Genomic DNA, 24,753 nt, shown 5'->3' with positions numbered 1-24,753 from the left:
AATGAATATTTGGACGACATGTCCCAGTCTGCTACTTTTAACCTACAGTATTTTTTTTTTTTAATAAGGTTGATTCTTTGTGAAAACAACTTCTTATAAATATTTGCTTCTCTGTTCTTTGTTTAGGTATCATGCCAGTGTATCATAACATGTTCGCACTCATGAGTGAAACAGAGAGAATGTGGTATCCCCCAAATCACATCTTCCATGTAGATGAAGCAACAAGACTCATCCTCATTTACCGGATAAGGTAATCTAAATCAAATATTATGCACTTTTCATGGTAAAGCAAAACTTTGTGAGAAAACACAAACAAAAAGAAATTTAGTTGAGCCATAGTTTCTCTAAGAAGTTATGAGCAGATCGTTGGTGATATCTTGATAAGAGATAGATAAAAGAATCAAAATTATTGTAGTAGGTTCGAATGACATATTTTATCAATTGTCTATATACCATATGTTTACCATGTCAGGATGAAGAAACAAACAATAAAAAACATAGCAAAAGTAGTAAAAATTCTATTTTTCTTAATAATGATACATCTCATCTACTCTGTGCTTGCCTGTTTGAAATTAGTGGCCATTCTGAAATGTGTAGTAATTATGCTATGTAATCAAGCAGATGTCTGCAATAGAACTATTTTTCTCTAACCTGATTTTTGAATTTGTACATCTAAAGCTACAGTGACAGTTTTTCTTACATAAAAGATTTTGTTTATTTACGTTGCATAACATGGCCTGAGTGTTTCTTTAGGAACTGTCTCAAAGGAAGCTGGAAGAGAGTTACACAAAATTTTCTATATTCTGATTAGTGAGCATAACTTTGCAGAGCTCCTTGTTCCTACCAGTACAGCTTATCATCCTGCTTAAATGTTGTAGTACTTTAAGACACCAGCAACTGGATCCAAAGCCTTCCATTGACTAACTGGGGCTTCATATTGGTCCTCCAAACCAGCCAACACTACGCACATGTCTATGAAAGCCATAATGTCTGGTGTTGGTAAGTGAAAGTATCTGTTTATTGATGTTCACTTCAATATTTCCTAACAGGTTTTATTTTCCCCACTGGTATTGCAATGGCACCAGCAGAGCATATCGGTATGGTATTCTTCGAGGTGCAGAAAGCCCTGTTCTTGATGATCTTGTCATGTCTTACCTATTTGCACAGGTATGATTTGCTTGATTATTGTTTTAATGCAGATTGATAAAGGTTGTTAGTATTTATTCCTTTTCACATCTTCTGATAGTAACTATGTAGAAAAATCCACACCCAAAAAAACTTCTTTTGGTGAGCATTGCCACAGCTTTAATTTGCTTTCTTGCATTCTTCTTTCTCAGTGGCGAGATGATTTTTTGGATGGATGGATACAGATGCCTGTTACTCATGAAACACAGGAAGAATGCCTTGGAATGGCTGTTCTGGATATGATGAGAGTGGCCAAAGAAAAGGACCAAACCCCACTGGCTATTTACAATTCAGTCAGGTGGCTCCATACTTCATAACTGTATCACACCTACGTGATATCTGGAAAGAATATTTTTGCATGTTAACATATGGGAGGTTATGTTATACGTAACATATGTTATGATTTACATATGATTTATTGTACGTAATGATTCCATAAACTTACCTATAATGTGACTAGAAATTAATAGAAAGCTTGTATCATTATGGCCATTCAAGTTTTTGGGTACGTGGATTTGATTCCCTTAAGGAGACGTAGGGCAGCAGCTACTTGTGTGGGAAAGGATGTAAGTAATAATTTGAGTTGGGAGAGACCTCTGGGAGTCATCAGATCCAAACCACTGTTCAGATCAGGGCCAGCTTTGAAGTTAGATGAAATTACTCAGGGCTTTGTCCAGTCAAGTTCTGAAAATGTCCAGGGATGGAGATTCCACCATATCTCTGGGCAAGTTTGTCCTGTGTATGATCACCCTCATTGAGGAAGATTTTCTCTGCATCTAATCAGTCTCCTCTGTGATACTGATTGTCCTCTGTTGCCTCTTGTCCTTTCACTGTGCATGGCTGAGTCTAATTCAGTCTTCTCCATAACCATCTGTTATGGAGAAGACTGAATTAGTAGAACACCGTACTTGAGCCTTTTTTTCTCCAGGCTGAACAAATCAAGCTCCGGTATACCTCTTCTGTCATGTCATATGCACCAGGCTTTTAACCATCTTGGGCAGATCTCTGTTAAACTTGCTTGAGTTTATCAACTCACTTTGGTTTCTTGACCTAAGGAGTTTCTACTCCCACTGAGTGTATTCTGTCCCTGCTTAGTACTTAATGCTTCATGTTTGTCTTTTAATGAAACGCAGCAGGAGGAGTAAAAAAACAGAATGAGACAATGAACTGGCCAGCTTATTGTAGGTGACAAACCACTCTTCTGCCTCTTGATAGAGAATATGGACTGTGATACAGGAACTTCAGTGAGAACCAACCACAGTGTTGTATTCTACCACCTATATTTTCAACCAGGAAGTCTGTCCTCTATCTGTGTAGTTGCCTCTATCTTGCGCAGTATCTTCTTTCCAACTTCTACACCAAACAAAGCAACTGCTGCCTTACCTCAAAACTTCAGTGGTGATTAGAACAAACATATCTGGATTTATGGAAAATGCATTATGTAATATATGTTGAAACTGAGTGAGGTGGGAAAACAGAAGAAACGGGGCTGTATTTGAGAGAACATACTACAGATCGACTAAAGGATCCTTGTTATCCTACAGTTAAAGAATAAGGTTACATTTAGTGGAAAAGATATTTTCATGTTCACTTGTTTAGTGCAAAACTAATTATCTTTGCTGGATTTAGTGGCTAAAATCAGTAGTTTTTTTGTTGGTTGTCTATTCACAGCTACAAAATGTTTTTGCCTAAATGTGTGCGAGCAAAAATCCAAGATTACCACATTTTGACGCGAAAAAGAATAAGGTACAGGTTCCGCAAATTTATACAACAGTTTGGCCAATGCAAAGCTACTGCCAGAAACTTGAAACTTAAGTATCTTATAAATCTGGAAACCCTTCAGCCTGCCTTCTATTCAGAGGTTTTTGAAGTAAAAGAACCCGGTGGAGATCCTTCTGGAGAGGAAAGTTTTGCAACCATTGTAATAACTGGAAATGGTGGAATTCAGTGCTCAAGAGGAAAACTTAAAGACTGTGAGACACTGTCAGAGCAGGTAATTTATTTTACTGTTTTAATAATTGTGCAGTTTATCATGTAACAGAGTGATTAGCTAATGTTAGAAGTTCTGATTTACCCCAGATAAACTGGGTAAGTAAATTTTACTTCACAGTGATGATACAATTTCGGTATGGCTGAGGCTTACAGAAATCTATTGACTTAAATAGTGCAGGATTTTAAAATTAGGTTTTTTTTATTGAAGTATTAGAAAGAAGTCAATACTTGAATGTGTAGTACTTCTGTGCTTGACAAATAAAAAATTCAGTGTTGTACCTTCATTACTGTAAAAAAATTAATGTAGAAAAGTAATTATCCTGCCCCTGCATATAGGTAAAATGCACAAATACCTCAAATTATCTTTGAGAGCAGGGTTTTAAGAACTCCAGAAACCAGTTAATTTCCCTACACCTATGCCTCTTTCCTGCTGCAGTTAGACTCCTAACAATGTCTGAGTTAGCAAATTTAAAGTGACATTTCAATGACTGCAGAGTCCATATACTCTTTTTTCAGGAATTAGATGCTAAATGGTTCCAACAAATGCTAGCAATTAAGACATGCCCAGCATGTCTATTAATTTTTGTTGAATCTGAATGTACCAGAATCTGGTACAAACGCGTAGCAGCATACGTTGAGACTGTGGGAATTTTCCAAAGGTAAAATTAAAGGCAAAGTGGAACACATGTCAGTTTTCCAAAATAATTGCATCTGATAGTTTGGTAGTTTTGATGCATAATAGATAGCAGTGAAGAACAAACTACAAAAGGCTGTATTTTACAGTATGCTATAATAATTTGTGAAAATGTACATAGATTTTTTTGTGTGATGTTCTTACAATATTTGTAGACTGACATTAGGTCCAGTTACCTCATTTGTAGTCGCTATGTATCAACCCTCTGCATTTCCTAAGTTGCCCATAAGTGCCAGTTGCTCTGGCAGGAGCTAACGTAAATGTCAGATTTTGCAATTTCTAGTTTTAGGTCTAGAAAATTTATGCGTAGTATGCTGTTTGGGCTGGCAATCAAGCCTTTAGTAAGAATAGTGTTTAAATTGGTCATATTTCCTATAGAAATTGACAAATTTTTTTTAATTAATAATATCTCACTTATTGACAGAGGTAGTGTAGGTTGCATATATTTTCACTGGTATAGGAACTTTATAAAATTGGTTATAAAAACTTAGTAAACTAATATCTACAATAAAAAAACCCCATCCCATATATGGATATTTCCACTCACGGCTCCTGGATCTTTGTGCATTTTTTATTTGATGCTCCTAATGATGGCCCCATAAACACAAAACTCCTTTTTTCATTTGTAATGGCATATTTAAGGTTTTATGATCCTCTTTGTTGCTAGTTTACAAGTTCAGAGTTGTAGGAATTCTAATGCTGCAATTAGGTGGGGTTTTTTAGTTGCTATTTATGTTACTACTGACATTAAATAACCAGTATTTATTGCAGGATTTACAAACATACTGTGATTTTCCTGATATCATTGATGTCAGCATTAAACAAGCAAGCCAAGAAGGCTCCAGTGAAAGAAGAATTGTCACCATTCACAAACAAGACAGCAAGAATCTGGTCTGTTTATTTGCTTGCTGTTTTTTCAAATAGGTGTTGATTTGAGCAGTCTCTGGTATTTACAGTATTGTATAATACTGTACCAGTTACCATGTTAATTAAGTATGAGGTAAAACTAAATGCATTTCAGCAATATAAACAGTGTATTAGAACACCAAAGATCTTTTGCATTCAAAGCTCTCTGCATGAACTGAAATAGAAGTAGACATTCGTAGCTGAGGGTAACTTCTGATACACAGATTGAGTTTGGAGTCTATGGTTTTAGCTGTCGACCATACTGTTTCCATGTTGTCATAGTAAGCTGTCTGTCAGTGACCAGCACATTGAGAAAGGCTTCAAAATGCTCTGAAAGAATGATGGTACACAGAAGATCAGTGTTGGGGCAAAATATAATTGCTTTTACTGTTTAAAATTCTTTGAAGATCTTAAAGTATTTTATACATGAATATAAAAAGTTAAGGTGTTTCAGTTTGAACTTCAGCATTGCACTTGACTCACACTTTCCAGCAGGTGTAACTAGCACATAGTTATGGGATGGGTTGACACTGGCTAAATGCAAGTGTGCCTACCAAAGCCACTCTATTACTCCCCCTTCTCAACTAGACAGAGGGAGAAAAATATGACAAAAGGCTCATAGTTTGAGATGAGGACAAGGAGATCACTCATCAGTTACCATCAGGGGAAAAACAGACTCAACTTGGGGAAATTAATTTATTGCCAGTCAAATCAGAGAAAGATAATAAGAAGTAAAAACAAATCTTAAAAGCACCTTCTCCCCATCCCTCCCTTCTTCCTGGGCTCAACTTCACTCCCAGTTTTCTCTACCTGCTCTCCATGAGCAGCACAAGGGGGGACAGGAAATGGGGGTTGTGGTCAGTTAATCACATGCTGCTCCTTCCTCCTCACACTCTTCCTCTGCTCTGGTGTGGGGTTTCTCCCACAGGAGGCAGTCCTCCACAAACTTCTCAAATGTGGGTCCTTCCCACAGGCTGCAGTTCTTCACAGACTGCTCCAGCCTGCGTCCTTTCCATGGGGTGCAGTCCTTCAGGAACAGACTGCTCTGGTGTGGGTCCCCCACGGGGTCACCAGTCCTGCCAGCAAACCTGCTCCAGCATCGGCTCCTCTCTCCACAGGGCCTCAGGTTCTGCCAGGAACCTGCTCCAGTGTGGGCTCTCCATGGGGTCGCAGCCTCCTTCAGGCATCCACCTGCTCTGGTGTGAGGTCCTCGGTTGGCTGCAAGGGGACAGCCTGCCTCACCATGGTCTTCACCACAGGCTGCAGGGGAATCTCTGCTCCAGCGCCTGTAGCACCTCCTCCCCCTCCTTCTTCACTGACCTTGGTGTCTGCAGAGTTGTTTCTCTCACATGTTCCCACTCCTCTCTACAGCTGCAGTTGTGCAGTTTTCCTTTTCCGCTTCTTAAATACATTATCGGAGAGGTGCTACCACCGTTGCTGATGACCTCAGCCTTGACCCAGCAGTGGGTCCATCTTGTAGCCGGCTGGCATTAGCTCTGTCAGAGACAGTGAAAGCTTCTGGCAGCTTCTCACAGAAGCCACCTTTGTAGCCCCCCTGCTACCAAAACCTAGCCATGCAAACGCAGTACAAATTCTTTCTTCCTTTATCTTTTGTGACTTCATAGGCCTTCAGGGCTCCCCATCTCTGGCATTTGTGTGATTGGAGAGCTTCCTTCTCTGTGTGTGTGTGAAAAAGCTGTGTACAGCTTATGTACTTCTTTTCTGTAAAAGTAATCTTAAGAAATTCCAAAAATATTTCAGTAAGTATTAACTAATTTTATTGTCTCTCTGGTTATGCTCTTTTGTTTTTTTTAAAAAAGGCATATGGCTTACTTTCATTTATAGAATTGTGTTTCACATTAATTTCCTACTTTAGTGGCACAGAATGACTTACTGTGAATTTGAAATTTTTTCAAGGCTCTTTATTGAAATGTAAGAGTAGCTGGAATATTTGTGGTATGTAACTATGATGCTGAGAGCATAATAATATTTTATTGGTGGAGAAGGCTTCCATAATCTTCAACCATTGAAATTCTCTTTAAAAACTCTTAGTAGCAGTAGTTAGGTACTTGACTGCATATGAGGGTAAAAGTGACTTTTTAAGAGCTTGTCTAAAAAAGCTTACTGAAGAGTCAGGCAGAATAGGAGAAAGTGCAGTAGTTGCTGTTTTGCTTATCGTTTCTGTGTGGACACTATACGCACCAGAATTAGCTGATGTATAAATTAGCTGATGTAGAATGATTGAGTTTAACCTCTTACACAAGTAGTAGAATTGCTTATAGCAGTGCAAAATTGCTTATAGCAGTTTTGGATACATGAATTGATTAAAATGGCTGGATTTCTAGGTCTGTTGTTTGTATAGGTTTTCTGATCATGTTGAAACAACAGGAACCTGTTTCCAGGTCCCCTTTTAATAAGGAGTTTGAAGACTCCAAACAAATTCTTGGCATGTGATCAAGAGCGCCAACTTTTTTATTGCTCTTTAGCGAAGAATTTGCCACGCAGTTGTGTTCAGACACTAAGTGTGTCCCCAGTGTCGTGGGCAAACTTGTGCAGCGCGTACTAAAGCCTGTTCTGTTGGCCTACATTACTAAGTGAAATCTAGTGTGACTCTGTAGATGGTAGTCTAGCACTTCTTTGTTGAATTAAAGACAGCCTTCAATGCTCTGATACAACTGTCAAAATATTAAGAAAATACAGGTAATTATATAAAAATAGACTCTATTCTCCCTTATTGGCAATAATAAATATGTTGTTACAGATGGATTTAATTTTGCCCTGTTCTTACCTATTCAACATATTCTGCATAGACCTTTTCCACACCCCCTTTTCCTTTGGCTACATTACTGTTCTCCCCACTTCTATCCATTGCATCTATCTTCGTAGCAGTTAAAGGTCAGCTTCTATCTATGATCTGGCTCAGGATGCCATTTTTTGCTGATGACTACTTAAATTTTCAGGCAGGTACTTTTCTAGAGATGTTTCTTTGCGACTTGAAGGCAGCCCCATAAATCTTTGATAAGCAAAGGCTTTCCTTTAAGAAAAAAAAAATAACACTGTGTTGCTAGTGCAGTAGGTGTCTGTCATGCCGAGTTGCATCTACTCAGTTTTTCCCTTTCAAATGTTTCCTCTTGTCACCATTCCTCTGCTGTTTCATTTATTTAGAGTAAGGGGTTTTTTATGGTAGATGTGTTAGGTTTGGGTTTAATTTTGAACATTGATGATTGCTAACAAGTTTTGGGTGGAATCAGGAAGGTAGAACTATACAAACAGTAGTTGAAAATTATCAGGATATCTTTAATGTATGCATATATTTATATCTTTTATACCATTACCATATCCAGGAATTTTGTGTTGTGTATTAAAAATTGAAATTATTTCTCTCTCTCTTTCTCTCTCTATCTCTCTCTCTCTCTCTCCCCGCCATTGTCCACTGGCAATTTAACAGGAGGCTGAATTTCAGTCATTAAGAGAAGCTCTGTCCTTTATATCATTAATTGATGGATATTACAGATTAACTGCGGATGCCCACCATTATCTCTGTAAAGAAGTAGCACCACCATCAGTCCTTGAAAATATCCAAAGCAACTGCCATGGACCAATTTTGTAAGCAATTTTTAGCAATATAACAAGGTGATACTATTTTTGAAAGATGAACTTTAGTTGACTGAACTATGGACTGAACTAGACATCTTGAAATGTGTATTTATTAAATCTATGTAACATAAGATGCTTTACATTTTTCCTCTTATTTTTCAATAATGTATTATAAAAAAGAAATTAAAAGATTCTGGTTTTAATTTTCTTCCCTTCTTTTTTTCAAGTGAGGCAGGCAGTAAAGTCATGATACTGATTTTACAGAATTATAGTTACTACCATGGCAGCAATATACAGTGTCATAGACAGAAGATCTCATGTTTTCTCTGCAGCCTCTAGCAGTTATATTGTCTGAGTTGTCAAGGGCAAAACACTGTTCAATATTTGAGCAAGGACTGCAGTAATCTGCTAGCTGTATAAATTGAAGGCTTTGTTTATTTTTAAGGAATGTTGTCTCTTTGTTTGCTTGCTTTGCTACTTTTTTTTTTTTTAGGGGAAGAATTTAATACATTCATTGAGGTTTTTTAAGTTTTTTACTAGTTCATATAGTATTGTTTATTGTTTGCAGAAGCACACATGGGAGCTTAGAAATGTCTTGTTTGGCAGAATAAAATGGATAGTTGCTTTAGTTACAGAAAGCTTGAAAGCTGATATATGCAAGTATGTTGCATGAAACTAGCACTGTCTATTAAGCTAATACAAAATAGTTCTGTAAATTTCCCAATGACAGAAAGAGGATAGGTGCTATAACCTTTAGAAGAGATAAGGAAGAAAATGCTTGGGACCTATACAGTTCTAATCACATTTATTGCACTAATGACTAATGCTGTATGTTGACCTTTATTTAGGGCTATTTAGAAGGATGTGCGATGAGTCCAGACCTTTCCAAGCCATTCTATTCCTCATTCGCCAAGATGGATAGTAATAGTCAGTTAACAAGGCCTGCTTAAAGGGAAATTTGTTCTTGTAGTAACAAATGAAGTTTTATTTCAGCTCCTTTCTTGTTAGCCCTTTCCCAAGGTAAACCCATCTTTTTCACCCACACAAATATTTTGCTAATTTTAACTTATTTATTAGATAATTTTATTACATCTTCTTCCATAATGGATGTTGAAAGTCATGCCATAAGCCTAGGAGGAATATACTTTTTTAGGCTGTAAGATTTCTCATCAAATAAATGTGGTGTTTCCAGTATTAAGAATTTTTAATATGCTGCTCGATATATAAGCAGCCACTCTGAATATTGGAAAATAAAGGGAAAAAAAGATTAAGTTAAAGGAAGCTGTAAAACATTTAGAATTTGAATCGTTTTTCTATTAGATATCTAATAATAGTGCTCATTGCCCAATCTCTGATGTTCCTGGATCTTGAAAATATACAATATTGAACATTTTCTTTTTACTAGGATGGACTTTGCTATCAGTAAACTGAAGAAAGCAGGTAATCAGACTGGTTTCTACGTTCTTCGTTGCAGTCCTAAAGATTTTAAAAAATACTTCCTCACCTTTGCTATAGAGGTTTGTATTCTGCCTTAGATAGTACCTCTATTATCTTTATTGTGTTATAATAATGAACCAGGGATGTTCAGTAAATGATTCTGAATTTTCTCTTCAGACTGTTTGTCTGATATATATATTCTATAGCTACACCTGTTAGATTGGCCAAATTTCAGGGTCTTGTGAGAAACATCAAAAAACTTATATGGTAAAAGAATCACTAATGGCATATACCATATGCCTAGGAGAACAAGACAGGTGGAGGGAAGAGAGCTTGAGAGTTCTGGGGATGGTGACGTGGCTCTTGGTACTGTAGTATATGTTTGGGTGCTGGAGCAGTTTGCTTTTTTCATTTGTTTCTGGTTTGGTGTTTTTTGGGGAGTTTTGGTTGGTTGGTTTTGTTTGTTTTTTTTTTCTTTTTTAAAGGTTTGAGGGTTTTTAGTTGGATTTTTTCGTGGGATTTGCACCCACCCCAACTCCACTCCCCTCCTGAATAGGGTTTAGTTAGGCTGAGTATACAGCCCTTGGTGATCTGGGAGTCTCTCTCCTTCACAAGTTCTCTGGGTTTGGGTCTTGTTCCCATCCCATTGCTGGGAAAGCCAGATTATTTGGCAGCTGTTACATTAACACAGATCTGCTGGATATCTGGTATTTAGCTAGAGCAGGAGCCACCCTTGGAATACCTGCAATTCTCATGCAGCTAAAGAACCAGATGTACCTTTCCTCTGTGAGATTGCAATTAGTGATAATACAGTACTTTAATGTTGCTGTTACATAATTGCATGATACTGTTCCAAGGATGGGCTTCTCTAATTAAACTAACAGAGCTACCTTGGGGCTTTTAACTAGGGAATATAGTACGTGGATTTTCCTGCTGGTTTGCAGCAGGCTAGCAAGTTTGCTAAATACTGCCTCTGAAAATGACAAAAATAATTTTGATGTGTGGATGGAGAAGTAAACTGCCATTTTAAGAACAATTTCACAAAGTTTTTATGTCTAGTTAGTGAAGTGTGTTTCATAGGGAATTTTTTAAACTAAGACATCAGTCCCTGAGCAAGCTTAGAGAATCAAAGTCTGAGAGTTGTCTTGTGAGTTAAGCCTGCCATTAAGTGACCTAGCCACTTTTTTTTTTCTTGTTCTGAATCTCTCTGGGCAAGCCATTAGATGGCTTTTGAAATTCAGAATTTTTTGTAACATTTTCTGCAGTGTTGATGTGAAGGACCATAAGAACATTATTAAGAGCTTCTCTTGTTTAAAAATGTTTAATGGGATTTTTCAAGACTTACTGTAAAAATAATTCAGGGCATATTGAAAATCTGTGCTAGGAACTAATTGCTTAGACCTGTACTGCAGATGACAAAAAAGTAGAAATACAGCTGAGATCTGCAATGCTTGCCAAAAGAACATGAGAGTGGAAGTGTGAGCATTTGGGCTATTGCTTCCAACAAAATTTTGTTTTTATATTACCCTATGTAAAAGTGAAGAAGCTTTCATTACAACCCTGAAGGATTTTTCCTAGGATCCATTATCTTTTCTCAGCTCCATCTTTGCAGATTTTGTAAGTTTTGTTTTTTGTAGCATCAACATGCTAATTCCAGTCATGCGAGTAGAATCGTGTTTTCTCAGAATCAATATTACAGAGTGAGAAGAAAATAACAAATTTACAGTAATATTTTGCTGAAGCATTCTTTCTTTAATTAGTAGAGTGCTATACATTTAAATAAGTTTTCAAATGCTAAATATTGATAAATTTTATTTTGGATGGATGGAAAAATGGAAAAAATCTTTTCAGCGTGAGAATACGACTGATTACAAGCACTGCTTAATTACGAAGAATGAGAATGGAGAATATAATCTTAGTGGAACCAAGAGAAGTTTTAGCAGCCTTAAGGATTTGTTGACCTGTTACCAGACAGAAACTGTCCGTTCAGACAGCATAATTTTCCAGTTCATCAAATGCTGTCCTCCAAAACCAAAAGGTAAGAGGAAAGGTTATTTCTAAGAAGAGTTTCCAACATTTAGATTAAAGATTTAAAAATAAGTTAACATTAAATGACTCTCTGATAAGTAGATATTTATGTTTATGTGAGCTTTTTTAAATTCACTGACCTATTTGTTCATCTTCTTAGTCATAGTTTTCAGTCCTAGTGTCTGCCAAATTTTATCTTATTAAAAGGTGGTCTTCCAGAAAGAATCATGGTAGCCAGTTGCCTGATTAGAAGCAAAACTGGTTTCTACATTGCAGTGGATTGTGTGCTGCAGCATTTCTTCTTCAATCAAGTGTTTTCTTGTCTTGAGAAGGAAAGAGCTACTAAATCTATCATTTCTATTTGAGGGGATAGTTCCATAACCAGTGGAACCAACAATGCTAGTGAATTTCTTTTGTTGTTTGTTGACAAATGAAATGAATGAAAAAGCTGAATTATGCCAAGGCTGCAGTGTGATTTCAACTTCTTTTTAACACTGAAAAATACACATGGAATAGAGTTCCTGCCTGAGGAGTGGATTTTCTTGAATTTACATTAAAGATTTTTGCATAGCTTTGATATTCGTAACGTCTTTCTACTTTATGAATTCTGATAACATCTGCCCTTTTTGCTTCTTCTAAGCAGTACTACTTAGAGTTAATATTAGTCTTTGTCTCTATCCAAATCCCTATTTAAGCAAAAGCTTGAGAGAACAGAGTTCTATTTTATACCACTTTTACTTCTCTCAGATTTGATTGAAATTAGCTAATGGATTCAAAAGCTTATAAAAGATTTGAAATAAAAAACATAAACATATGTACATTTCAGAGAATGATTTTGTAACCTTATTTCCATCAAATCAAAAAATGTGTATACATCAGAATAAACTATTGAATAAATATAATCTGCATGCACGCGGGCATATACCTGCAAATTTGTACCTATAAGCTTTAGTTTCACTGGCAGACCTGCTCTACTTTGTGGAGAAGTTTTTTCCAAAATCAGTCAAAGAATAATTACTCTGGTAAACATAAGGCAATCTGGATCACTAAAGTGCTGCCAGGGCAAAAATAAGTAAAAGCTTTAGAGGCATTAGAGGCACCAGAAAGCTATGCACACCTTTAGCAGAATTACTTTGTAATATAAAAGAAGGTGACTTGCATCCCCTTTTTCCATCTCTGATTGTTATTACAAATACAGCAGAAGTTAAAATATGAAAGGAGGCAGGAATATTTTCAGAATGTTTGTCAAAATTCCGAGTGCTTAAGAAACTTAATATAGCTGAGTGAACCTAAATGTTTTTGCTGATTATAAAAAATCAGACTTTGAATTTGTTTAATTAAATACTGTGTGGCTTTTTGAATAAATGGATCTCAATGTGGTATCTTCTTTTCATTGGATTAATGACTTCTCATTATTAATCTTACTGAAATAATATTGATTTAGTTTTATATTTCACAAATTTACTTTGTTTTTCTTTTCCCCACCCTCTTTCTTCTCCCAGATAAATCAAATCTCCTAGTCTTCAGAAGCAATAGTGTTTCCGATGTACCTTCATCACCTACGCTGCAGAGACACAATAATGTCAACCAGATGGTCTTTCACAAAATCCGGAATGAGGACTTGATATTTGTAAGTCCATTAGTTGCTTTTTCCACTGCAGATGGTTTCATACAGACTATTTTTAAAAAAACTCAATATATGTTTAAAAGAGCCTTTTCTGAGCTAGGAGATTTTGCAATAATTTTCCTTATTTAGACTTATGAGAGAAAGTTTTGGGTTTTGTTTTTTTTTTCTTATTTTCCATCAATACAAATAATTGGGTTTTTTTGTACATGAGAAATATCCTTTTTACTGCAATAGCAGTTGTCTTTACTTTTAGGGATGTCTAAATGTATCTTAACAGCAATTTCTTCCTCTCTGGTTCTTGCAGCAAGTTTTCTGAGATCCTTGAGGAGTTAATAAAAAATAAGAAAATATTTAAGATGTTTCTGATATAGTTGCTTCCTTATCCCCTCAGTATGAATCTAGAGGTGTGCTAGCTGTAAAGATTTGCATATGCATCACTTAGAGTGGTTGTTTAAAGTATCTCTTGCAAAACAGGCAGAGATTTCTGATTTTTTTCCCATCAATCTTTTAGGAGGAGAGTCTTGGACAGGGCACGTTTACTAAGATTTTCAAAGGTGTAAGGAAAGAAGTGGGAGATTATGGCCAGCTCCATCAAACTGAAGTTCTTTTAAAGGTGCTGGATAAAGTGCATAGAAACTACTCTGAGGTTGGTGTGATTGTTGACTGCTGTATAACTTTTGTCCATTCTATGTTGAGCATTACTTTTCTTACAATAAATGAGTATTTGTTATATGGTAGTGGGTTGAATATTGAACCAAGCTAATTCTTGACTGCGTGACACTGGAGGGGTATGGATTTGAGACTGGTTTTGGGAAGTACATCTATGTACCTTATTTCCCCTCTCCCCATCCATCAGAGAATTCAGAGCTACGTCCTGAAATCCAGAGAACAGTTTCTTTCTATGATAAAAATACCACAGGAGAGGTGGTATGGCCACAGAATTGCCTTTACCAGTAAGTTCAGATGGGGGACCAACACTTACAGAAAAAATACTTTATTTTATTCAACTATCTTCAGTGTTTTGGATTCATACTGATTCTCCAGTAAAATCAACATTTCACATCAAGTTGTAAAAAATCAGAAGTATTTATGTATGAGAAACACTTGCCATATGTAGAGTCATCCGTATTCACTTAGACTTTTCACTGTTTGAGTGAAGCTATGACCAAACCTGAAATGCCTTTGTGCAAAAACTAGTACACAATCTTGGGCTCAGATACATTACCAGTGTAAGTTTTGTTGGGTGACTAATAAGTACACAAGCAAGTGTAGCTGGAGATGCCACTGAACAAAATAAAAAAAATTACTAAAGAAATAAAAGCATCTGAAACCTTCCTTACAAGGTTAGGTAAGGTCTCGCAGTAGTAGATGAGTGATGTAATACTTCTTGTCTTTTAACTTAATAATGTGCTATGAAGAAATAAATTGGAAACTGAATGATGCATTATGAAAGAATAAATTGGAAATTGAATAGTGCATTGTGAATTTGTCTGTAGTTTAGCTTTACTTAGTTAACTAATGTGGAAAAAAAGATTCTTTTTAAACTATGGAGCTACACTTGCCTGCGGAAAAAGAGGTTGCTAATCTTTCTGGAATGTGGATTATCAGTTATTTTTAAAATAAATAAATAACAAAAAACACCTCAACAAACTAATACCACCTCAAACAATATAAAATATGTTACACAGGGTCTTTTCAATGAGATGGATGTTGAAATGTTTTTAAAAATATATGTGGTTTTAATAAATTTGTTAGAAATAGTGTAATGTTTTGTGGGTTTGTTTTCATTGATGTTTATTCTCTATCAATCTCTCTCTTCCCTTCATCAAAGTCCTTCTTTGAGGCAGCAAGTATGATGAGCCAGCTTTCTTACAAACATTTGGTGTTAAATTATGGAGTCTGTGTATGCGGAGAGGAAAGTAAGTAGAAATTCATTATCTTTTTGTACTAATTTTACACAGCTGTCATTCAAGCTTGCCATTGGTTCTGGGTAAAAGCAGCGGAAAAAACTGAAACAAAACAACCAGTCACACCAACTGGACACCCAATATATGTTCACGTTGCAGTAGCATTAGTCTTGGTGTCTGAGAACTAATTAATATGGTGGTAACAAAGCAAATACAAAAAATTGTTGAAAAACAGTCAGTGTGAATAGTAACCACTGTAAATTGCTCACAGTTGTGTCTATTCTATCTGAAAATCTCACTTGCAAAAAGTTTTACCAAGCTTCTGAAATGAGCTTTTGATTGCCAGAAAAATTGCACCCTTACCTTGTATCAAGTGTGGTTAGCTAAGAAAGTGAAGTGCTTGGCTACCCAAGAAAATCATTGCTTACTGTGATCAGAAACACAGAAACTGTGACCCTTTCCCAGTCATGTGCTGACTTAGTGAGCACAAATACAGCTTTGGGATGTTTGGTTTAGAGATGCCATTCTGAAAATATGAGGTCCCATTATTTCAACAAAAACACTACAAAACGTTAACAAAGATAAAATCTTTGCATCATCTACAGGTGTAGAATGTGTTTTCAGTTTACCTTACTGCATTGTGACTATATATTAATAAGGTTTTTTTGAAGAACACCTGTAATATATTTATAACATCTTGTGATGAAATCTTAATTTTGATTGGTTGTCATATGCTTACATGTGCTGTCTTCAAATATGCAATGCTGGATCTCACTTTGGTAGTTTTTCCTCTTCATTTAGTCTTTGGGCAGAAATGTCAGTTTGCCCTTAAACAATTTTTCTTTTGTGTTGATAAATTTGTAACAAAATGAAGCATTTTGTAGTAACTGTATAAGCAGATTATGTAGACAGTTGCCTGCTTTAAGACAGAAGGAGTTTGCAAAAGGGAGGATGGATTCTGTATCAGGATTTGCTTCTCTTGGGTAGCTGGAAAAAGCACAGCACTATGTTTGGCCAAAAACCTGTTATGCCAGTTTCTTTGCAAAAATGCCCATCAGTGTTTTTTCTAGTTTATTTATTTTACCAGGCATAAGGGCTATCTATAAAATTTCAGGTAGATCAAGTGTATAATTTAAAAAAAAAAAAAGTATACGGTTATTTATTTCTCCTTTAGATCACAGTTGGCCTTCAGAAATAGAACCATCTATCCATTTCTAGAGGCAAGAGACTTATTACAGTTTAGTAAGAGACAGTTACTAAGAAATAGGAAGAGAGGCTGTTATTTTTTCTGTGGATTATAGACTTGATGTACAGATTTGATGAAAATTGCTTCACATAATTGTAAAAAAAAAAAAAGTTTGCTGTCTCTAAAATGAATTTGTTAGAAAAATCAGTTGATTTGTTATAACCAAATATAATACCGGTAGTTTCCTGTGTCTAAACTAGAGTTAAAATGAGAAGCACTGCAATGTGAGTATCTTGCAGCTGAAGGCAAGAGTTCAGTCATGCAATCTGAAATTGTACTGAAACTGATGAAGACTGTGCAGTACTATGAAATGGATCTTGTTTCTTGGGTTACTTGCTGGATGATTGCATGGAGGCCTTTGTCATACCTATACACCAATGTTTTTTAGTGCAAATATTAGTCCATTTTCAAGAGCAGCAGATTTTGTCAGCAAAGCATGATATTTTTCATTAAGAATATAGATTGCAAACAACTATGAAGTAAATGACTTGAATAGTATTCAACTCACTCCACTGATACAGCTGTACACTACTATGCTTTATCAGAAGGTAGGCTATTTATTGTGCCTTTCAAGTCAGGGTGGAAGGATACTCACTGGATTTGTTAAGTTGGAAACCTATTCTGTAAAAGACTATTAAAGCTAGTAATTTTGCGTTTGAGAAGAAATTAGGTGACCTTCCACACCCTGAAGAAGTATAAAGAACATAGAATATTTGTGGCAATGGTCAGATGTTATATAGCTTTGAATTTATAGTTAGTTGAACAACAAGGTATCAAAGGAAGAGATGGGTAGCACTAGAGTAATTATTTTCTCCCAAAATTCCATTATTTGTTGTTGGTTTTAATTGTTACTCTTTTTACCATTTTAAATCAGACATCCTTGTACAAGAATATGTAAAATTTGGATCCTTGGACACATACTTGAAAAAGAACAAAAACGTTATCAATATCTTGTGGAAGCTGGAAGTAGCCAAACAGTTGGCATTAGCCATGCATTTTCTGGTAAGTAGTTTATTCTTCAGTTTTGTTAATGGCTAATTCAGCCTAATACATGTAGAATGGCTGAGCTATTACCCTGCTTCTTGAAACTCTGGAGGGTATTTGAAGATAGACTGGGCATATACAAGATAGTGGATAGCCAAGGGCAGACCTTTGTGACTTGCATGAAGTGTAATTTAATTTCACATTCTTTTTTAATGCTTTATGTTTTAATGTGAAATAAAAACACATTTTCAGTATTTCCCCTCCTGCCCCCCCAGGAATCAGTGCTTCCTGTTTTTTCCCTGTCAGCTCATGATGCTGAACATAAACTATTTCCTGATAGTGTTAGTAGTTAACCACTGTGAGGAGAAATCATTGTACTGTTCAAACTGCTAGTACATTCTTCTTGTGCATTAGCTCCCAATCTTGCAGTCTGTTTAATGCAACATAAAGGCTATTATTCGAGAAAGGATAATTAGATTAATCTTCCCTTTAACAGAGTTTAAATGCTCTCATATTAATTTTAAATGAATCATACTGATGGATCAGTATTAATCTGTATTAACATATATCAAATAGTTTTAAACTTGAAAATTTAGGTAGATAATTAAAATTAATGGAAATTGGCTAGAAACTATAACTCTTGAGAGGAACTGGTGAAATGTCTGAGATTTGATCAACTTAATCTGTGATCATTATTTTCTTTGCTGATGTTTCTCTCAGGCTGTAAAGTACTGTTTTTTAAATACCTCTTCAACCATAAGATTTTTTTTTTGTCAGTATATAAAAGATGTATTTCTGTTCATAGGAGGATAAAGGCCTTGTTCATGGAAATGTCTGTGCGAAAAACATCTTGCTTATCAGAGAGGAAGACAGGAAATCTGGAAACCTTCCATTTATAAAACTCAGTGATCCTGGCATCAGTATTACAGTTTTGCCAAGAGATAGTAAGTCTTTGTGTCAGCTTTCTTGTTTATTGCTTCTGACTTGAAAAATAAGTTTGGGTGGGTTTTTTTTCTGACTGCCATCTAAGGTACTTCTGTTGTAGTTAAAGTTCCTTCATCCATCTGTCATTTTAAAATAATCTCTGCAGTCCTAGTCAGCAGTTTTAAGTGTATCTTCTTTATCAGCAAATGGCTATAGGAAATAAAATCATGATTCTCCATTGTGTGAGGGGTTTTTTTCCTGCTGTTCTCATTTGCAACTTTTTTTTCACTGGTAGTACTATTATATGCTATAACGTACCATGTGCAAGTCTCTTGCATCTGCAGGTAACTGCTGGACTTATTATCCTATTCTTGATCAAGATTAAATTGTCATTTTTATATCTTGGAGAAGCTTTTAATGTTGAAAGTAAATGCACTTCTGAAAATGCTGCCTGGCAGTTGAAAATAATCTTCAATGCATTTCTTGTTGAATACCTGAAGCCACTTGATGATGCTAAAAATACTGGATTATCATCTGCCACTGAGGCTGTTCTAATGCTTTATAAACAGCAAAACTAATTAAATGAAAAGAAATTAGAAGCATGTGCAAGATTGTTATGCTAATGAAGCTGAAGTAAACTTACTGTTCTTTATCTAGTCTTTGTAATAATTTTGGGAAAAAGAACACACTTTATACTTGGTAATTTTATACATACCAAAAGAAATAATGCATCTAAGAGACTATAAGCAATGGAATGTCATTATTTTCCGTTAAACTATTTAAACTCTCACTTTTTAAATTAGAAGCCTACATTAATCTTACAAGATGTAATTTTAAGGAGCTCTAAATCTACATCAGTACAATACCATCTTTTAACTTATTACTACAATCAGTATCAAAAGTTTTAAAATCAAATAGTATGAAATTTCTTGTTACGGTGCCTTTTGCTGTGCCGTAATGTGCCAACCACTAGCAAAGTACTTCTTACTCTTTTCCATCTAGTTGCTTTGCAGTAGCTACAAAATCTTGATAACATTGGGGGAAATACAAAAGTTGGAGCAAAAATATAGTGTGGAAATGATGATAAGGTATTTTATAACATGCAGCTCATTTTAGAATAAAACTAATGATCCTTCACTCTGCTTCATAAAAACTATTTTTGTACATACTATAGGTATTTTGGGTCTTTTCAACAGGAACAAAATCTTACAAAGGTATTAAAAGCACATTACATAATGAAATACCTATGTGTACTAAAGTAGTTTTTACTAAATCAAGTATGTTGTAGAATTTTCTGTTTTTATTATTCATCCTAACGTTGTTTCTTTTGTGTGATTGCACAGTTCTTCTTGAGAGGATACCATGGGTTCCACCTGAATGTATTGAGAATCCTAAACAATTAAGCTTGGCCACAGATAAATGGAGTTTTGGTACTACTTTGTGGGAAATCTGCAGTGGAGGAGACAAACCTCTGAGTGCACTGGATTCTTCAAGGGTAAGTATCAGCGAGTCTGCAGTTATGACAGTTCTTTGGACACTTCTGATTTAAATCATCTGCTGTTGTAACTATCTTAGCATGTAAAGTGGTGTGACCTGTGACTGCTGTAGGAAAAGGCCACTTCTACTGGTAGAAAATGATCAGAAGTAATGATTTGAGGTCTGGTTTTGTGTTGTTTATTTTGACTGTTATGGGAACAGAGTAAAGCGGTGCCAGTATTATCTTATTCATGCTTCTGTTGCTTTGTTGCAACAGTGTATCACTTCAAACAAAAAGTATTCCTAACAATGTGCATGCATTTTAATTAGCGTTATTCTATTAATTGAACATCTTAAGTACTGTAAGACTGTGTCTTGCAGACAGTTCTCTTCTTTTAGCTAAACCAGAAACGTTAACTTGGTCTCAACTAGTGGCAGGGAGTGGAGGGGAAACACATTCCATAAAAATATTATTTCTTATTTATTTGCTTCCTTAGTTGGAAGCAAAATGATTATTTCCTTTACTATGCTACAAAAAGATTTGTAGTCTTATTTTTATAAATGGACTGTTACCTTCTCACAAAGCCTAATCTGATTTCTCAGGTGTTGTAATCAACTCTTATAATAATCTCCAAGGTCTACCTAGACCTAGTTTATAGATCCCTAGGTATTTCAGAAGTTGCCTTCCTCTTCTGTACTAATCTACATTCTTTCATAACGCTGATGAAGCTTTTTACCACTGAAGGAGCCCAGCCAGCACACAGGTGGATAGAATTTTCTGCTGGACCCATCCTGTTGAGTTTGTATGAAGTTGCCAACAAAGGAAACACCATATTTCTCATTATCTTTCTTTATTTTCTTATCTTCCACTAGTAACTGACTGGGAGTTTCTTAACTGATTAAATTATGCCAGTCTTGCTACATTGTCAGCCTTGTTTTTTGATATAAATTGGTCAGCTGTATGTTTGGTGAGGTAAGAGTCTAGATGGAGAGCTGTATTTTTTGGCTGCTCTAGTGAGGATGTTAAGCCTTCTGCAACTCTTCATGATTTTATCTTAGTGGCTTTTATCTATTTAATTCCAGAAACTACAGTTTTATGAAGATAGGCATCAGCTTCCTGCCCCCAACTGGACAGAACTAGCAAACCTTATAAACAACTGTATGGATTACGAGCCAGATTTCAGGCCTTCATTTAGAGCAATTATACGTGACTTGAATAGTTTGTTCACTCCAGGTGAGTCTGTGATACAAGAACACACTAAGCAAAAAGAACCCTCATTCCTATTGGTTTATTTTCGTATGGTGCCTTTCTTTTTGGTATGTCGACCCACAACCACTCTCCAGAGCCGCCCCGGAAATCTAATTTTGTATGGACACTATATTACTGCTTTTTAGTTTGTTCTAAAAGTGAACACATTAAAAGTTAGCATTATCATTCAGAACAGTTTTCTGGTTTGATTAATGTCTATACCAAACATTCTAGTCTCTTAAGCAAGTATGTTTTGTTTGTGACTGTCTTTTTTTTTTCTCTCAATAAAATAAATAGATGTCTGTCTTTTTTCCAAGTGGCAGACACCTGTTGTCACAAGCCCTTGGGAAGTTTACATTTCTCCCCTCTGCAGTAGTGGAGTTGTTTGTCCAATAGTTACTAAATTTGAAGTACAGTAGGCCTGCAAAAAAGAAAATTGGGAAATTTAACCATGACTCGCTATGAGACATTTGGCTTTTTTGTATTACATCTGTCTTTGCAAATTACTATATAGAAATTAAGGTGGTTTTAAATATTCTACTAAGCTTGGACTATGCCAAGCAAAAGTAGAACGTGCCATGATTGTAGTTTCTCCATTCTCCTATTCACTTCTCTTTGCCTCCTGTTCCCTTTCTCTCTTTCCTTCTTCCTCCTACAGATTATGAGCTATTGACAGAAAGTGATATGTTGCCAAATATGAGAATTGGAGCACTTGGATTTTCTGGTGCTTTTGAAGACCGGGACCCAACACAATTTGAAGAAAGACATCTTAAGTTTTTACAGCAGCTTGGCAAGGTAGGATGTTTTGAAATTCTCTAATTGCCTAAGAAAGAACTATCTTTTTCAGTTATCTTCCAGTGACCCCATATACATTATTTACATTGAAACTTCTGTTACAGAAATTAATAATTTCAGTCATATCTGACCACAACATGCCGTTTCCTATAGATCTTTTTTCAGTTTCACAATATCGTTACCTAGAAGAAAGGCAGCTGACCTCTACAATGAATCCAGTCACACCAAAAGGCTGAAATCATCTTCAGTAACGCAGAGCTGCATTTGACTTTTTTTTTTTTAATATACTTGGTATTCATTTAAAAATGCTCCAGAGCAATCTTGCATAGAACTAGTGAGGTTGGGTTTTTTTGTGCATGTATATTCTGAGAAGTCTGAATATGCAGTCCCTAAGTTCAGTAATGTCTTTGAGATATATGTAGGCCTTGAACATTTTAGGCTTTAGAAATCAGCATTTGGTTACCGGTTTTGCAAGTCATTGCAACCTGGCTTGTGTGAAAGCATGCCTAGACAGATGACCAAGTGCAGCTGGCAGATCTTTGCTCAAGTACCATTGTTTCCAGAATGGTTCCTTGCTGGTTTATGTTTTTTGTTGACATGATAGTGATACATTTCTTTGACTCTTCAGTACTAGTGAAAGCAGACCTGGAAGTGAAGCAGCAGAACTACTTCTGTTTGCAGATGGTTCTTTGTTGATTATAAATGGTAGCATAGCATAAGGAGAGGAAGAGTGGTAGGTGATGACTGCATAAAGGAAGATAAAGAAAACAGAGAAAGAGAAAAAGGTAGAACATTGAAACAAATGAGGAAGGAACCACCAAGAAACAGGAGAATTAAGAGCCAAGAGGAACCTAGATGTAGGGGTTCTTGCAAGTCCAGTAAAAGGAGTATCCCAGCTGACAATTTGGAAATGCAAGGCGAAATTTGTGAAGAAGGGGAGGAAAAAATGAATGGACATCACTCCCTCTCCTTCTCCTCCTTTACTCTGGTGCTGTTTGCTTCCTTAGAGAACCGTTACCTGTGATCCTACTCTCTTTCGCCCAGGGAAGTTTTGTGGCATTTCACTTAAATAATTAATTATGGTCACCTTAATGCTAATACAGTGAGCACTGAAGCAGTATGAGCAAGCACTGAGAGAAATGGACTTGTTTTTAAATCAAATATTTCCGTTTGTCTTCTAGGGAAATTTTGGCAGTGTTGAGATGTGCCGGTATGATCCCCTGCAGGATAATACTGGGGAGGTGGTGGCTGTGAAAAAGCTGCAACATAGCACAGAAGAGCACCTTAGAGACTTTGAAAGAGAAATTGAAATACTTAAATCTCTGCAGCATGATAACATTGTTAAATACAAAGGAGTATGCTACAGTGCAGGTATGTGCTATACTGATTACACCTCCAGTTATACATCTAAGTATGCATACTGAGAAATTCAGAGAGGTAAGTGTTTATGGAAAGTCACTAGCTTGTCCTAACTTTACCAGAATTTAGAGAGTACAAACCAAAGGAAGTAGTGTATGTTGTATACTGCTTCTCAGTAGAAGGTGGACATTTTATTCAGTCAGCTCACTGGATTATTTGATTGATTTAGAGAAAGTACTGTTTTGAATAGTTACCAAGTTTCTTTATCTTAAAGCATAAGTCTTCCTAAAAAAGAATTTAGGGCTAAGTAGGAAAATGCAGCCATTTTGTAACTGCTGTTTTTTGCTCAATATAACTTCCCAAAGTAGATATTGCCAATTCTTGTACAGTGTATATAGTAAAAAACTAGAAAGGAAAAACTTTCAGAAACAGATATATTCGAGTGAATTTTTGATGCTGTTGAAGTTGATGAATGAAAGCATAGGTTCTACCCAGGATCTTGCTGTAAAAAGAATATTGGATTCAAAATCAGACTAAGTTTTTAAAGATGATAAAATTGCTGACCAGTTGATGTCAGTTGCCATTCTGTTTCATCTCAGCAATGAGCAGGAATTACATGAACATAGATATACACCTGTAGCAGTAGTAGCTAAAGTATTGATGAGATTATTTTGATTAGTGATGCTCTGTATATCAAGCATATGCACTTTATTGTTTTGTTTAAATAAATGCCATTTCCTGAATAAATGCAGTTAACTAATATGTGAAAAATTGCATAGCGATGTACAGATAATGAATTAATTTTTTGGTATTAAGACTTATTTCCTATTACTTTTACTCATAGACATCAATAAATATATTTCAAAATTGTCAGTGCAAAATGACAGAAAATTAAGTGTATTTTTTGTTGTTGTTGTAAAAGGTCGTAGGAATCTAAGATTAATTATGGAATATTTACCTTATGGAAGTTTACGAGATTATCTGCAGAAACACAAGGAGAGGCTGGACCACAAGAAGCTTTTGCTATATGCATCTCAGATATGCAAGGTAGGAAATTTCAGATGACTGATAATTTTCAACAATTTTTTGTCTCTTTGGTCTCATTTGTCTCAAAACAACTATCACTGATTGTTTTATTGTATCTTTTATAATATTGTTGGGCTGCCAGCACCACATAACCCTGAAAAAAAAAGCAACACATACTCCTGTACTCAAGAACTGGACAAACTTCTGAGTATCTTAGTACAGGATGCTAAAACTGGCTCATGTGCTGACTGAGGCAGAATATACTCAATTTATTTTTGTTTATTTTATAGTTTCACAGAATCACAGAATGTTAGGGGTTGG

The 24,753-nt window shown here is 35.8% G+C and overlaps 1 protein-coding gene across 1 annotated transcript; it reads left to right on the top strand.

Annotated features, from left to right (window-relative positions):
* Positions 1-103: 103 nt before the first annotated feature.
* On the top strand, positions 104-24,453 carry JAK2 (Janus kinase 2; the record flags this gene model as incomplete). Its single annotated transcript, XM_010164418.2, has 18 exons — positions 104-250; positions 1,050-1,167; positions 1,338-1,483; positions 2,857-3,178; positions 4,643-4,762; positions 8,226-8,383; positions 9,780-9,891; positions 11,663-11,849; positions 13,342-13,469; positions 13,978-14,112; positions 15,298-15,385; positions 17,494-17,621; positions 18,409-18,547; positions 19,871-20,022; positions 21,087-21,237; positions 21,911-22,047; positions 23,229-23,418; positions 24,329-24,453. Coding segments are annotated over exons 1-18 (2,655 nt in total), but the record flags the coding sequence as incomplete, so codon positions are not given.
* Positions 24,454-24,753: the final 300 nt, after the last annotated feature.

This window comes from Antrostomus carolinensis, unplaced genomic scaffold, assembly GCF_000700745.2.
Source record: "Antrostomus carolinensis isolate BGI_N321 unplaced genomic scaffold, ASM70074v2 scaffold8183, whole genome shotgun sequence".
Taxonomy (NCBI): Eukaryota; Metazoa; Chordata; class Aves; order Caprimulgiformes; family Caprimulgidae; genus Antrostomus; species Antrostomus carolinensis.
The sequence above is the reverse complement of the archived record's forward strand: the minus strand, read 5'-3'. Positions and strand labels throughout refer to the sequence as shown.